This window comes from Pleurodeles waltl, chromosome 5 (assembly GCF_031143425.1).
Source record: "Pleurodeles waltl isolate 20211129_DDA chromosome 5, aPleWal1.hap1.20221129, whole genome shotgun sequence".
In the NCBI taxonomy this organism is placed as follows: domain Eukaryota; kingdom Metazoa; phylum Chordata; class Amphibia; order Caudata; family Salamandridae; genus Pleurodeles; species Pleurodeles waltl.
Window position 1 is genome coordinate 792,691,460 of NC_090444.1, and position 16,332 is coordinate 792,707,791.

A 16,332-nucleotide genomic window follows, 5' to 3' on the forward strand; every position below is an offset into this window, starting at 1 on the left:
GCTCCCATCCTATCTGGTCGTACACTGTGGCAAGGGTATTAGAAAAAAGAAACACAAGGGTAGTAAGGGTACAGAATGCCGCACTTAAAGGTAGTAAAACAATTATTTTTAACAAATATCTAAGAAAGAGCAAAGTCTGGTGCAAACTGGCCGAGTGCCCTACTACCCAAAAGGCACCAAACGGGTAACAAAGTACCCACGGGAAAAACTGGAACGAATTGGCCAAAGCACACAGAATATAGTGTCCAATAGTGCTGCAAGGATAAGGATCCCTGATAGTGTAATGAAAATCAGAGTAAGTATGAGGTTGAAGAAAAGTCCTGGCTCTCATTAGTAGATGATGCCTTTATTCGTGGGTGTTGTAGAACATAACAACATCATAGATAGACAGCCATAGTAACATCATAGATAGACAGCCAACACGTGTTTCGTCACACAAGTGACTTCATCAAGGCTGGGCCGTAAGGCTAGAATGCTCAATGTTAATTAGGTATGTGGGCTAGAATAGGTGATATTGATCTTAATAGTTTAGTAAATTGAAAGTAGTATGGCTGCCCAAGGAGCAGCAGGGTTAGTAGGTGTTGGGTACGTAGGTAAGTTCAGGTATAAACAGGCCCTGATAAGCCGCGAGACAAAACCTTGTAGAGGCAGGCCGGAGAGGCGCGGTAAGCAGCCAAGGACGCTCCTTGGCTGCTTACCGCGCCTCTCCGGCCTGCCTCTACAAGGTTTTGTCTCACGGCTTATCAGGGCCTGTTTATACCTGAACTTACCTACGTACCCAACACCTACTAACCCTGCTGCTCCTTGGGCAGCCATACTACTTTCAATTTACTAAACTATTAAGATCAATATCACCTATTCTAGCCCACATACCTAATTAACTGTGGCAAGGGCACTGGGGTAGTATAGTGCTCCATGGTGTTACCCTGTGAAGTGTCTGTCCGCTTGTGCCGCCCCATCTCACCTCGTACCCAGATCAGGGCTATGACCCAGTCCCAACTGGAGCAGGGAGACGCCAATAAAGTCTGGGATGCAAAGTACCACAAAAACAGGATCCGCTGCTCTTCCCACCGCCAGGCACCACTGTACACCACTATTTCACAGAGTGTTCAGAGGAGAGGTCGCAGATACCCCTATTAAGAGCGGAATCCTCTCAATACATTCATAGGTAAGAGCCAAAGGGGTCAAAAAAGTAGAAAACTCAGGTCCAGGGGCCATGTCGCGCACACCCTCTATGGTGCGTGCCGACCAGCAACTGCAGTCCATCAGGCCCCAAAGTGGCCCTCCAGAGCCCAGCCGGTCCCCCCAGATGCCCTCACAGGGCGCCGCCGCCCGTTTCCAGGCACAGGAGACCTCCACCAGTGGCTGAGGGCCACGCAACCAGCAGGCCCACCTGAGTCAGCAGCGTGGCAGTGCCACCTGCCAGCCGCCGCCGCACCAGTCAACAGGCCCAGCAGTCGGCACTCGTGTAGCCCAGGATGGCCTTCAACCATGACTTCCACTCACATCAGGCCTCAGTGCAGCTCACCAGGGCCCAGCTGCGTCCGATGGGACCTTCCGTTCACCTCATGGCCCAGGAGTCCTACCGCATAGGACAGGGGCCGCCCGGTCAGTGGGCCCCCCAATTCAGCAGCGCTGCCGATGCACCCACTCACCGCTCTCACACAAGCTCCCTGGGCCCAGCAGCCACCTCCCGCGTGGCCTAAGAGAGGCCTGCAAACACTGCCTTGGCGCACGCCACCGCGGGCTCCAAAAAGAGGGACTGTGCTGTGCCTGACCCTTCAGCACATCGTTCCACAGCAGGAGGGGGCCCCCTTTGCCTCAGGCACCCCAGGATGTCGCCGGGAAGCAGGAGCTCACTAGGAGCACATCCCACCAGCCATGTTGCTTCCACTTTGTCCTTTACTATTACCTGATCAGCAGTGGAATATTTAATTTAGAGTTTTCCTGCAAACGGGGTTGTGCTTGACAAGATTAAATGTCTGTATCTACCTAGATCTCAATAGGATTTCCTATAGCCTGACACCCAGGACATATTGTTTGGGAATGAAGACAACAGTTTTAATGTTTATTTGGGCCTTGGGACAAGTAATACCAACCCCTTGCAGCACAAACCCTTTGGATAGTAGCTTACAGGAAAGGGAACTGTCTGCAGGTGCTATAACATTTATATCTGTACACTAATGCTGTTTGAACTTGCACTTATGGTTCATTAATGCAAAGCCTTTATTATTAGGGCGAGTGCTCTAAATACACGTTGTAAAGTTGCACTGCACTACTGACAGCGGTTCAAGTAAAAAAAGTGTACCTACATGTTTGAAAAGTTGAACAATATGAGGCTACTTATAATGCTCCCAGAATGCTCTCTGATTAGATGCTAATGTTTGCAGAAGCTTGTAAGAAAATGCAAGTAGGAAAAAAACATTTTGTTTAACTAATGTGAAATTTTAGGTACTATTTCTTTGAAGTATCATTTAGTAAAATGTCTTTATGCATGCTAGTATTTCCCAAAAACTATTCATAATAGAAAATCAGTGTAACCATTTTCAACAAACTTATGGGAACCCTGAAAATAAACAAGTACTGGCAAAGCCAACCGATCCGACATTGGTGGCTAGTATTTTGGTTTTCTCAATGCGTGTCTTGTTTTGACATGGCTCTTGTAACCATTTATGATTGTGGAAGCTGCCAAGCCCTCACTATTATAACAAACATTGGCATAAAGCAAAAAAAAAAAAGTTTTGGGTCCCAGAAAACACACATTGCTACAGTAATTCCTGGCACTGAACAAACTACTTTGTATGCCAATATGCTCCCTGTGGAAGAGCAGAATGCTATCACTCACAGTAAAGCCAGCCAATAGAGAAATATAATTGTAATAAAAACAAAATGTCTTGGTTAACACCAGACCTAGTATGCAGCCCAATTCTTAAAGTCACAAAAGTGCACCCATGGTATATGTCTTTGAATTAGTGGCTTTCATGAACATCACAAGATGTTACAGAAGTAGACCAAGAAATCGTACTCCTAGAAAATATTTGTGAACTGCATTTTAGCACAAGCAGATATGCACGTGTAGATTTGCTCATGCGAAAATCTACTGAGCAGTTACAAGTTCACTTTTCCTCCAACCACTTTCTTTTTACCAACCCTGGAAGAACTTTTACTTCTGCCCTTGTCAGGAGTAAATTTCCAACCTTTATCAGTATGGGAAAAGATTAGAGGAGAGCTGGTGAAGATCCTTAAAACATGCAAGTTAATAGGTTTGCAGAGACTGAAAGGCATTCCAGCCCTAGAACTATTGCTTACTGCTTCCTCCAATGCCAGTATGTAGATCTGTGTAAAGGTGGCAAAATAAGGAAATTGCTATACCAGTGTTTAAAACTGCCTGTATTCAAACCCTACTATAGTATTAGCCCTGGCATTATCAGAGGTCTCACATAATGACATTGCTGCACTAAATGGCACCAAAGGGACAGGTAGATTTTTTTACAGGGCAAGTAGATTTAAGTAGCAACCTGTCACATGGACAAGGAGATATTTTATTAATTTCCACACCCCTGATGCCTGTCACTGCTTTTTCATGTGCATGTCTTCCCATGACACTGTGTAGTCTTGTCTCCCCATGTATCTCTTCCTGTTCTATGACTCACAACAGAGTATTCAAATATGTCTTCTGTCATGTGCCTTTTCCTTTGTGTCTTCCAGTGTCCATTTCTCCTTAGTATCCAGGATTTCCCAGTGTTTTGCTTTGTCCTCTTCTTCCCTTCTTCCTACTTTCTTCCCATGTCTTTTAGACTCTGTGTCTGTCAGTGTCCATGTTCTCCTGGTCCTCTTCACACACATGCTCCTTCTCTGGGCCCTGGTCTTGTTCCTCCTAATTCTTGTCCTCCCAGTATTGATCCATCTGATTCTGATTGCCCTGGTCCTGGTCATTCCTATGCTCCTGGTCCTCCTGTACCTGGACCAGGCCCACACCACATGCTCCTGGTTTCTACGTTTGTCCGCTTCCTTCTGGTGCTCCTCCTGACCCTCCCCCTTCTGGTCCTATTTCTCAGCCTATTGGCTCACCTCTTTCTGGCACTAACATACTGGTCCCGGTCTTTCAGCTCCTTCTGGTCCTGATTCTCCAAGTCCTGGTCCTCAAAATCCTCTTGGTTCCTGATCCTCTTAGTCTTCTTGTTCTTCATCCTTCAGGTCTTTGTTCTTCCCCAGAGTTTGTCTCGGTCCTTTTGGTCCTTCTACTTGTCCCCATGCACTTGTTCTTCCTGGTTCTCCTAGTTCCCTTTGGTCCTCTTGATTCTAGGTTTTTCGGTCCACCTATTCTGGGTTCTTCTGGTACCCTCGGTTCTCACAGTCTTAATCTTCCTATGTGTTGTCCTGCAGGTCCTGATCCTATTCTCATTGATCCTAGCACCCTAGCCCTTTTCCTACCTAGTCTTTGCCCTGGTAATCTTCCTAGTCCTCTTGCTCCTCCTGGTCCTCTTAACCGTAATTCTCCTGATGAAAATCCTCCAGGACCTAGTACCTATGCTCATGGACCCCCTGGGTCTGATCCAACTGGTTATGTTCCTGATGGCGGGGGTCAGATGTCCCTGGTCCACCTCTTCTTCATTTCCCTGGTACCCTGGTGCTGTTCTTCCTGGTCTTGGTCCTTCTGGCCCTTGACTCATGGTCCATGTCCCCTTATTTCTGGCCCTCCTGGCCTCCTGGTGCTGCTCCTCTTGGCACAGGTCACCTCACAGTCCTGCTCCTGTTGGTTCTAGTAATTCTGGTGTCCCTGGTGGTTCTAATTCTGCTGGTAATCCCCTTCCCTTCAAACAGGTAATCATGGAACTGCCTCCAAAACGGTCACTCAGGTTTCATTTAGTAACTTTCAGATCTTTATCAGTGAGTTAATATTTTTATTGCTGAGATCCTTGCATTACTTCCAATCAATAAGCCACAATGCCAGAATGTATAGGTTAATCAGTAGTGCACCTGCATTAAAGAGCTACATGTAACTTGTAAGCCATATGTTTAGAACCTTGCATCACCTTTGTAGGTCGAAGCCTACCAGACAGCACAGCTGTCTAATTTACCAAAGACATCTTAGGGATGTCCAGAAAACTTTCCTTTGAATGCATTCCAGCCATTGCTTACCATTGGCTTTGTGGTTTGTAACTCACATTTACGGGTTTCTATTTGCTGGCTTTATTTGTTTTAGGCTGTTCAGCGTGAGTTTGTCCATCCCAAGGGGTAAAGCCTTTTTGCAGTACCTTCCCTTGTATTCTTCCACAAGTGCTCCTTTCTGTAAATAGGCCTGTAAATCTTGTTCTTATCTTGTCACTTTTGCTGTGAATTCAAAGACAAAGGTCAAATATCAGGCTCTATCTTGATGGAGCTTGGTGTTTACTTTTCATTATCTGACCTTATAGTGAGAGAATCTATGTGACCATCTTGTTGGATAGTGGGGGTAGGAAGAGGTGTTTTTTTCTAGCACATAATAGCATTTAAATTAACTGTGCATGTATTTGTAAACTGTATAGTTTTATTAGTAAATCTGTATTTCTGTGCAAATGTAATGGTCATTTCATTTGAAAATGTGTTGTCTCTAATGGCAGTGTGCTACCACACCATGCTTACTCCACTGTATGACACATCATTCTACTCTGCACCATTCCACTCTACTGCACTCTACTCTGCACCACTTCACTTTATACCACTCAATGCCATTACACTCTGCATCACTCCACTCTATGCCGCTCTAATCTACTCTGCACTTCTCTTCTCTATGCCAATGCACTCTGTGCTACTCTATTCTACAGCACCGCACTGGTGTGACCAGAATTTTAAAGCCAAAAAAACAGAACGTTTCACTAAAATTGAAGAAGAACTACAATTCCACTTCAATCAAGCGCACAGAATGACATCATTCATCAGCTCAGAATCCTAGAAGAGGCACTAAGAACCTAAAGAAAATGCAGTTTTTGAAACCAGTAGCATGGCTCTTAATTAAGTTGTTTTCTTTTAACAGCTGCTAACTATCCCTGCTTTGTAAAACATAAAAAGGCACCTCCTACCCTCTCTAAAAACTGGGACACAAGTTAAATTTTCCAAAATCTGCCAGGACAGCTGGTGAAAAAATTGAACTGTCCCGGGAAAACCAGGACACCTGGTCACCCTGCATTGCACTTTCGTCACTGCACTCTATACCACTCCACTATAGGCCAATCCATTTTACTCTGCACAACTTCACTCTACGCCACTGCACTCTATATTAATACACTCTAAGCCAATGCACTCTACTTTGCACCACCCAAATCTATGCCCCTGCACTCTACGCCAATCAACTGTACGCCTCTCTAATCTACTCAGCACCACTGCACTCTATGCCACTGCACTCTACACCACTTTACTGTATGCCATTACATGCTATGCCACTCTACGCCACTGCACTCTACCCTGCACCACTCTACTCTACGCCACTTCACTCTACACCACTCTACTCCACTGTGCGCCACTCCACTCTATGCCACTTTACTCTACACATTCTATTCTAAACCACTGCACTCAGTGCCACTGCACTCTACATCACTGCACTGTCTGCCTCTTCTCTCTATGCCACTCTACACCACTGCACTCTGCAACACTCTACTCTGCAACACTGCACTCTAAGCCACTGAAATCTATGCCACTTTACTCTGCACTACTGCATTCTCTGCCAATGTACTCTACACCACTGCACTCTGCAGCACTCCACTCTACACCACTGCACTCTGCAGCACTCCACTCTACACCACTGCATTCTATGCCACTGCACTCTGCACCACTCATTTTACTCTATGCCACTGTACTCTACGGCACTCTACTATGCACCAATGCACTCTACATCACTGTACTCTACTCCACTGCACTCTGTGCCACTCTACTCTGCACCCCTCCGCTCTGCACTACTGCACTCTATGCCACTGCACTCAACTATGCATCAATCTAATCAGTGCCACCGCATTCTAACATGCAGCATTCACTGCTGAATTCTATACAGCTGCACTCCGTGCCACTGCTCTCTACTGTGCACCACCCAAATCTATGCCCCTGCACTCTACGCCAATCCACTGTACGCCTCTCTAATCTACTCAGCACCACTGCACTCTATGCCACTGCACTCTACACCACTTTACTGTATGCCATTACATGCTATGCCACTGCACTCTAGCCTGCACCACTCTACTCTACGCTACTTCACTCTACACCACTCTACTCCACTGTGCGCCACTCCACTCTATGCCACTTTACTCTACACATTCTATTCTAAACCACTGCACTCAGTGCCACTGCACTGTCCGCCTCTTCTCTCTATGCCACTCTAAGCCACTGCACTCTGCAACACTCTACTCTGCAACACTGCACTCTAAGCCACTGAAATCTATGCCACTTTACTCTGCACTACTGCATTATCTGCCAATGTACTCTACACCACTGCACTCTGCAGCACTGCATTCTATGCCACTGCACTCTGCACCACTCATTTTACTCTATGCCACTATACTCTATGGCACTCTACTATGCACCAATGCACTCCACATCACTGTACTCTACTCCACTGCACTCTATGCCACTCTACTCTGCACCACTCCGCTCTGCACTACTGCACTCTATGCCACTGCACTCAACTATGCATCACTCTAATCAGTGCCACTGCATTCTAAGATGCAGCATTCACTGCTGAATTCTATACTGCTGCACTCCATGCCACTGCACTCGACTCTACTATATGCTGCAAAACTCTACACCAATGCACTCTACACCAGTCTATTCTACTTTTACTCTATACCACACCTCTCTACTACTGCACTCTACTCTGCACCACTGCTCTCTACGTCACTGCACTATATTTTTTGCCACTGCACTCTATACCACTCTACTCAACACCACTTTTCTGTACGCCACTGCACTTTATGCCACTCTTCACCACTGCAATCTGTGACATTCTACTCTACAACACTAAACTCTAATCCACTCTACTCTGCACTACGGCATTCTCTGCCAATGCACTATACGCCACTGCACTCTGCACCATTCTATTTTGCATCACTGTACACTGTGCTACTGCACTCTGCAGTACTCCACTCTAAGCCACTGCACTCTACGGCACTGTACTATGTACCACTCTACACCACTACTTTGCACCACTGTAAGCCACTGTACTCTGTGCCATTCTACTTTACTCTGCACCACTGCACTCTATGCCACTCCACTCTACTCTGCACCACAGCACTCTATGCCACTGCAGTCTACTATGAAACACTAATCTATGCCACTGCATTCTACATTGCTGCATTGTACGCCTCTGAATTCTGTGCTGCTGCACACTACACCACTACACTCTGCGCTATTATACTCTGCAACACTCTACACCAGTGCACTCTTCACCAGTCCACTCTACTCTGCGTCACTCCACTGTACACTACTCTACGCAACTCCAATCTGTTCCACTTGAAAACACAACACTGTATGCCACTCCGTTCTATGACACTCTACTCCACTCCTCGCCATTACACTCATGACACTCTTTGCCTTTCCCCTCTACGCCATTAACTTTCAGCCAGTCTGAACAGCAGCCATGCGGGTGTACAACATGGCTACAACCCACTGGCAGGGCCAACAGCTCTTGCATTGGCGTGACCTATTGGCTTTGCCAATGCTTGTTTCAATCTATAATTACTCTAAGATTGTTAAAAGTATTTGATTGAGATAGCTATAATAAACTGTTACTACTAAGTCCTAAACCAAATATTTATAATATACTGCAAGTACACCTTGCAGTATATTATGACATTCAAATACCTACACTTAAACACAAACATGGATCTTGAAAGTGACAAAAACGCTTCAAAATCTGAATGTGTTTTTTATCAATTTGTGATGTATCATGCTCTACGTTTTTCTTTGTTCTGTGAACGTTTGTCTGAGTTCTGCAACAGTGTGTTAGGTTTCAGCTCTAACTTTCTGAGGCACAACTGCTCCTAGTCTTGTTAGACAACTGGAGCCGCTGATTACCCTCTAAATGCATCAGGTCCAACTATAAAGAAAAGTGGGAGAGCTTTCTGTGACACTATGCAGGCGCTACAACACAGTACACTGGGTCACAATAAAGTTCGGATACTGGGATTCGGCTCAGTAATAACTGCCGGATCTAAGATCTGGTCAGATCCCTCTGTAACTAGATCAGAAATTCCCCAGCGCTACTTCCACCTCCAAAGATAAGTTTTAACCAGAGACAAACTCCTTCCAGTCGAGCCCTCTCTGCACCCACGCTGTGGATGTTGCAGAGAGCCACTCGGGCTCTCCTATACTTTGTTGCCCGCTCCGTCACGACATAGGGTGTCCGGAGTGCAGGCTATATAATAAAGAGGTGCTGGACCCTCCTGGTCTTGGAGCACATGCACCCGAATGAAGCCGAGTCGCTGTGTGTTGGTGCCCGAGAGGGGGCCGTGGTAGTGGGCCCGTCAACAGCTCGCCTCCCCCTTTACAGATGTGACAGTCACAGGCGTATATGCAAATCATGGGTAATGTTGCTGGTTGTACTTGCGTTGTTTTCTGTTACTGCTATTTGTAATTTGCTCGGTCACGTTTTATTTTAATCAGAAGGAATGGAAGTTGCGCTGTCGATATTTAAACCGCTGTCTGTTTAATGTCAGTGAAAGGGAGCTTCCGTTGAGATGAATCTCGGCGATATGGCAGACACTTGTGTTCCAAGCGAAGGCTGCTTCTAATCTCCCCCAAACATGCTCCGGCTTCACCACCTGTCGGTACATAAACATGCACGCAGCGCGCTTATGAAGATCTGTGAGGTGATTTGCAGAACTGGCTTCCGCGGGTCTGTGCTTTTCCGACCTACTGTAAAAACACTGGCACGTGACCTGTTTTTCTTGTTTAAAGGTTATCCCCGCTCTCATTGCCAGAGCCGCAGCGTTTGCATTCGAACCTTAGCAAACATCCGGAGAACTAAAGTTGTGACCTGTGGCCTCACGTTATCTTTTGTCTCCAGGGGCCCTCCATGTGTGGGAATGAAGTAAGGACAGCCAGCTAGCAGTTCGCGCCAAAGGACGGGAGAGGCAGATTACTCTTCGCTCGTTGCACCATGGACTGCAAGGAAGAGAAGAAGGAACGCCGACCAGGTTACTTTGCCCGGTAAGCCTCCTGAGTGCACGTTGCTACCTGTCATGCGCAGAAATAAGTGCTTAATTTGTACGAGTGGCTGTAGGTTGTGGACAACGGAAGTCAGTTTCTGGGGACCAGAAGAGGGACGTAGCTGTCATTACCAAGGGTGTAGGAGACGGTATATTTCTGGGGCGGACTTGGGCCTCTTTGGGCAGGTCCGAGCCAGGGGTCTGGCTTGGCTGTCAGAGACAATGCACGCGCCGACTCATTGAAAGGTATAAACATGGCATCACATGTCATTAAAAAAAAGATAATGACTTTAAAATGGCAAACATTCAACATTTTTCAGTGCCTCAACTAAGTACGTACATAAATCTCTGAATTGAGTGGCATTTGTTGAAAATAATTTTTTAAGGTGAAATGTTCACGAATACTCCCATGATCTGCCGATGTTGCCGCAAATAACCCAACGTGTCACTTTATCATGTTCTCTCTACATGGCATATATTGTTATCGTATGTGAAGGAACTGTTATTATATATTAACAATATACAAGTGAGGTTTTGGTAGCGCACAGACCCTGAAATGAATCACTTCAATATGCACTGAAGCTCAATGCTTAAAGAAAACGATACACAGTGAGGTAAAGCGACGGGCCATGGATCACACAATTTGGTCAAGTGGGGAAGCCGGGATTTGAGTCCAGGGTTGCAATTTGTGTAGTTTGGAAACTACAGGGTTACATCATTCTCTCTTCCGTTTAACACCAAGGGCCAATGCTTTAGATCCAGTTATTTCTATTCAGTAGCTTTCTATAAAGCACATATCATGCCTTAAATAACGCTGACACCATACGCACACACACACACACACACACACACACATATGTATATGTTTCCACAGACATTGAAGATCAAACCCAGTGACACGGCAAATGCATGCTTGAAATCGTGCTTCACTTTGCAAGCATCTCCTTCAACATCGGTATCTGAGAGGGCTCCAAGACCTCTTTTTTGCCAGTTATTTAATTGCCGTTATTGAAGTGTTGAGCCTCTCATAAAATCCTTATTTTCCTCAAGTCCGCAGAGCCAGCAGTAACATAAACATAAAATAGCATCTCGTGCCTTTTCTTCCTCTGTTGGCTCGCCTGCCTTGACAAACAGAATGATTCAGGAGAGGCGCAACACTCCGTGACAACAATACGATGGTTGACAAAATAAAAACATCTTAGCCCACGACACAGGCTGTTCATCAGGTTGCAGTGATTCAAGTAGAGGCCACGCGCAGCGTGGCTTAAACGAAACGTGTTCTGGCTGCCACTGTTCTGTTTCCACAAATCTGGGGGATATTGCCCATTGCAACCCCCCATTTCAGAATCTGAAGGGGGTATATCCCTTTGTCCCTTCGGTTTCCACTCCCACAGTCATTAATAAAGCAGGTGCGGCCTCACCTGGGCACAAAGGCTGTGAGTGGTCCACCTTATATTTACAATGAGTGCTCTTTCCTATTCAGGGAGAAGGAAGGGTTACATTCCTTGCTAGCATTGTCGCCCACGATATCTTGATTCGCCACTCTGAGACAGCTGGGCAGAGGCATACTTGTGCAGCAGGAGCAGTGTCACCGTGGTGGACATCAGCCATGGCTGTCATTTATTACCAAAGGGGCAGAGGGGCTGCTATAATTCTCTTGCATCACTGCTAATCACAACCTTGCTGAGCCACTGGCGCGTGAATTACGTTTCATCATCAGACCCAGAACAAGAGCGAGAAAGGCAGAAGAGGGAGGAAGTGGGAGGTGGATTGGGAGAAAGGGAGAAAGCACTGATGAAAAGAACCTGCAAGAATGAACTGGAGAGGCACCACGTTTAGGGTGGAGGTAGAAGGACGCATGAATCCGACCCAAGACGAGGCTGCCTTGCATCAGCCTCCAACATTTAGCAGTGCCAGTGATGGGTTCTCAGGAAAAAGTTTGGACTCCTGCTCGTATTATTTATTTATGTATTTTACAGGTTGAACTCTGGGTGCCCTGTTTCCAAACTGGTAGCAATTGAAACAGCTTGCCTCCTTCCTGTCATGCTTTCATATTGTGTTATGTTGTGCTACTCTACAAGATGTCTAGCTTTTGGGCAATGCGCAGATGCCACTGGTGTGATATCGTAGCACTCAAGCCGTCCAGGGCACTTGCAGGCGGACCTGTGTTGTTGTCTGGTGTGTGTGTAGTTATAGTGTGTCCAATGCGGGAAAAGTGGAGGTTCTGGTCGTGTTACAGTGAACTTGTTGCTGCTTCTAGGCTGCAAACATTCATAGGGTTTTATGAGACGAGAAAGAGTCTGCATCTACCCGTACTATGGCAACTTAGCACTTAAACTGTTCGTTGTGGTAACTGGTTAGGTTATATGCATCTGCAGTCAGGGTCGGATTGGCCTGTAGGGCAGTCGAGCAGCGCCCAGTGGGCTGGTCTGACAGATCAGTGTGTGAGCCGTTTTTTAGCAGTTTTGGGCTGGTTTTATGGGCAGGTGGGCTATTTTGTACTGTTGATTTCTCTGATATTATCACTTTTTTAACTGTATGTTTTGCTAATGTGGGCATGGACGTAAATTCACCAAAATGCCAGAGGTAACAGGAGTGACATCACACGCCCTTTGACCCACCCACTTTCACTCATACTTACACATAGTTTCAAATTCATACTTACATACACTCTCACATAAACACACTCTCACCCAAGCACGCACACTGCGTACATCTATTAGCATTTTTTACTTACCTCAGCTGCCACGGAAGGGCGGGTTCCAGCTCATGGTACTCCATTGTCATTACACTCAGAGTGAAAGATATGGTACTATTCACTGTTAGTGTGATAACAAATTGACAGAACACAAAGAAAGTGGAGCCCCAACTGACCTCTATGTGGACGAGCTGCCTCATTCCTGGCACAGAATTTACCGCCCATGAGGACAGGGGTCAAAGGCAGTGTCAGGGGTAGCAAGGGGCAAGCAAGGAGTCGCAGCTGCGACCCCTGGCGACCCATAAATGACGTCCATGAATGTGAGCCACTTCTATTTTGGTGTCCAGGCCTATGTTTTGTACCAGTCTGACCCTGCATGCAATGTACATTAGTTATCTTAGGCATGTTATGTTTTTGTGTAGTCTGGCTATGAGTTGTCATATTCAAACACTTGCTGTCATTCGAATGTTTGCTTTTATTTCTGTAACATAGTTCACAAAATCTTATTTTCCTCAGAATGTGGCTTGCATTTCGCGCTGAATGCTGTTTGGCCAAAGTTTGTGTCACACAGTTGTGGTCAACTGCTTGCTGCAGATGGCAGGGAAGGGGTAGGTGGCACCTGCTTGATGTGGTCATTTGCCTCTTCTCGCCCAAGGGGCACTCTGCATGGTCCTCGATCCGATGGTTTGCTGTCCTTGGGTTAAACTCAGGAAACACCAAAAGCAGGTCTAGGAAAAGCTTTTATAAGCATTTGGTAAATGTTGCATTAACTGTGCTTCTTAGTTCCATCAGTTATGACTTTTCGTATAATATTTAGATTTTTGATAGAAACTTAGACCAAAAGCCTAAACTTAGACCAAAAGTTTAACTTTACAATGAGTAAGGTTAGATTTTAAGTCTAAACTTAGTCTTTTCATCTAAGTTTACCTTTGTGAGTCGGGTCCAAGATTGGGTACTCTGCCAGCTGACAGAGAGACCAGTGGCACACTGGGACCTTGACTATAGGAGTGAAAGAATGAATACGGGGACCTATGCATTACTGACACTGGTTGTAATCCTGCTTTATAAAGGAACACTAATACATTTTCGCACAATAATAGTTGCATGTTTTGCCCCTACCTAGTAGATAAGACGGCTGATTTCTAATGTTTTTCTGTAAAAACAGAATATGCCAGATGTGAATAATCTTGAGTGCGCGACAGAAGCTCTCACTAATTTTTAAAATGTAAAAAGAAAAAAACGGAATATATTCTGTTTTGATACTGACATTCAGGTGATTGTCTGACACCCATGCACGGTGCTCCTCCAGTATAATCATTGCTTACATTTCTAAGAATGGGGATCACAGGAACTGAAAAAAATAGAATCGTTTGAAGAAAGGGGTCATTGCTTGAACGCAGCTGCAAGGAATTGTTGCACTATTAGAAAGAAGGGAAAGGATTGATGCAGGAGAGGGACGGGAACAAAGGAAGAGCAGTGTGAAGGGGGTAGAGATACCCGGCAGAACTGCAAGAGTGAGGGATGCATTAAAAGCAGGTGGGAGTATGCCAATGCATTGCCTCACTAATGTCTCATTAATGAATAAAGTTCTGTTTAGATACAAGTTACTGGCTTTCAAGGAGAAACAGAACCCTTCCTCGACTGCCTTTGTCGTCTGGTTAAGCTGATATTCTCATTGAGTTATTAATAATAATAATTAGATTTTATGTAGCGCTAAAGACTGTGCTGCCTTTTATAAGCGCTGTTAATAACAGATTAGTGCTGTCAATGTCAGATGTTATTAGCCAATTATTGGTGCTCAATTTACCCATTTTGGATTTGTGTTTAAAGAACATATTTTGGTGCTTGTGATGCACAAAATGCAATGGTATAAACCCCCGTATTTTACATGGAACATTGAAATATGGGAATATTTCATGGCTGCCTTTAAACTACGAATTTCATCATCAAAATTACAGCCCCCAAACCACTTAACAAATCTTTAACATTGCTGAGGCTACTAGGATTATACTGCACGATGAACCAAATTATGCAGCAAGGTTATCTAAATAAGGCAGCAAAAAGTCAATTTATGCAACACTTTGCCAGTATTAGTTTCATCCATTTGAGCTAGAAACAACGTTTTTGAAGTTTTGATTAAATTGGCGCATTTTGCACATTTTGTGGTCAATACAGTACAACCCTAGAGTGGCAGAAAATGCTGCAGCTGTAGAATGGCCAGAGGCCACTGACCTTCACAATTGCCCACAAATTCATTTACAATTTATTCTAGAATAGGGAAACAGGGCCTAAACATTCTAAATCCAATCACTGCACTGTATTAAATGAGTATCATGTGACTATGGTTCCGTACTGCCATCTTAGGGTTCTGGTGACATTTAAAAAACTCTTGACCTTTAGGCATCATAGTTTATGATGTCACCACAACCTCTCAATGGCAATAGTGGCCTATGGGCCAGATGTACAAGATATTTTACCGCTTGCAAACGGCCCATCTGGCCATTTGTGACTGGTAAAATGCGTTTTGGTAGGTAGTTTGCAATTAGCTATTAGGAACGGGCATGTAAAGGGCATCCCTTCTTAATAGCGAGTCGCACTGGTATGTATGAATTTTTTCTGGCGGGGATTCCGGTAGCAGAACAGTCACACTTTACCAACAACTTAAAGGAGGCAGTAACCCATTCACAAGGGGTCCCCAGGGGGCCCCTTCGCCCTTGTGGATGGGGCGCCAGCATTTTTTCAGAGCAGGCAGTGGTCCCACGGACCACCCCCCCCTTCTCTAAAAAAACGAATGGAAACTTCCATTTTTTTTAACGCATCTTGTATTCCGTTGGGGAAAGCAGGCTGCATTAAAAAAAACTGCTGTATTTAAAAAGCAGTCACAGACATGGTGGTCTGCTGACCTCAGCAGGCCACCATCCCTGTGAGTGACAGCCATTCCAAATGGATTGCAAATTGCGACCTGCCTCATGAATATTAATAAGGCAGGTCCCCTGCAACCCATTTGGGAATCACAAACCGTGTCTCAGACACTGTTGTATCTCACTGTTTGCGACTTGCAAAAAAATACAAATTGTGAGTCGTTAACACTGAGGGTAGTACATCTGTCCCCATATTACATATCACGCATGCACACATATACTACTAAACACACATTCACACATTTATTACTACAGTGCATAGGTCAAATTCCAATTTATTACAACCATGTAGAAAACCTGACATGAGAAATGCCCTATTTACTGGATCACAACTTGCATGTAAGAGTTACTTTTCACAGGTAAACAACTCTTCTTATATTGAGTGAGGTTTTGCATTACTGCACAAATGCAACCCCCTGTGTCCTTGTTTTGTGTAAATATATTTTCTTAAAATAAATACACATGAATAATACAATGGCATAAACCATACATGCAGAAACACTGATTCTAAAATGCAATTTTTTTACCATTTTGAAGG

General features: G+C 45.1%; 1 protein-coding gene across 4 annotated transcripts in view; it reads left to right on the top strand.

The window, feature by feature from the left end:
- The window catches only part of NCOA7 (nuclear receptor coactivator 7), a 934,107-nt gene that overhangs the window by 176,769 nt on the left and 741,006 nt on the right, over window positions 1-16,332 (top strand). For 3 of the 4 annotated variants that reach the window (XM_069234813.1, XM_069234809.1, XM_069234810.1), the window contains exon 2: window positions 10,034-10,176. In XM_069234813.1, the coding sequence (XP_069090914.1) occupies window positions 10,127-10,176 (50 nt within the window). In that variant the 5' untranslated portion in view covers window positions 10,034-10,126. Of the gene's footprint in view, window positions 1-9,488; window positions 9,552-10,033; window positions 10,177-16,332 lie in introns of those variants that run through there. The other variant, XM_069234812.1, reaches the window with a different exon arrangement.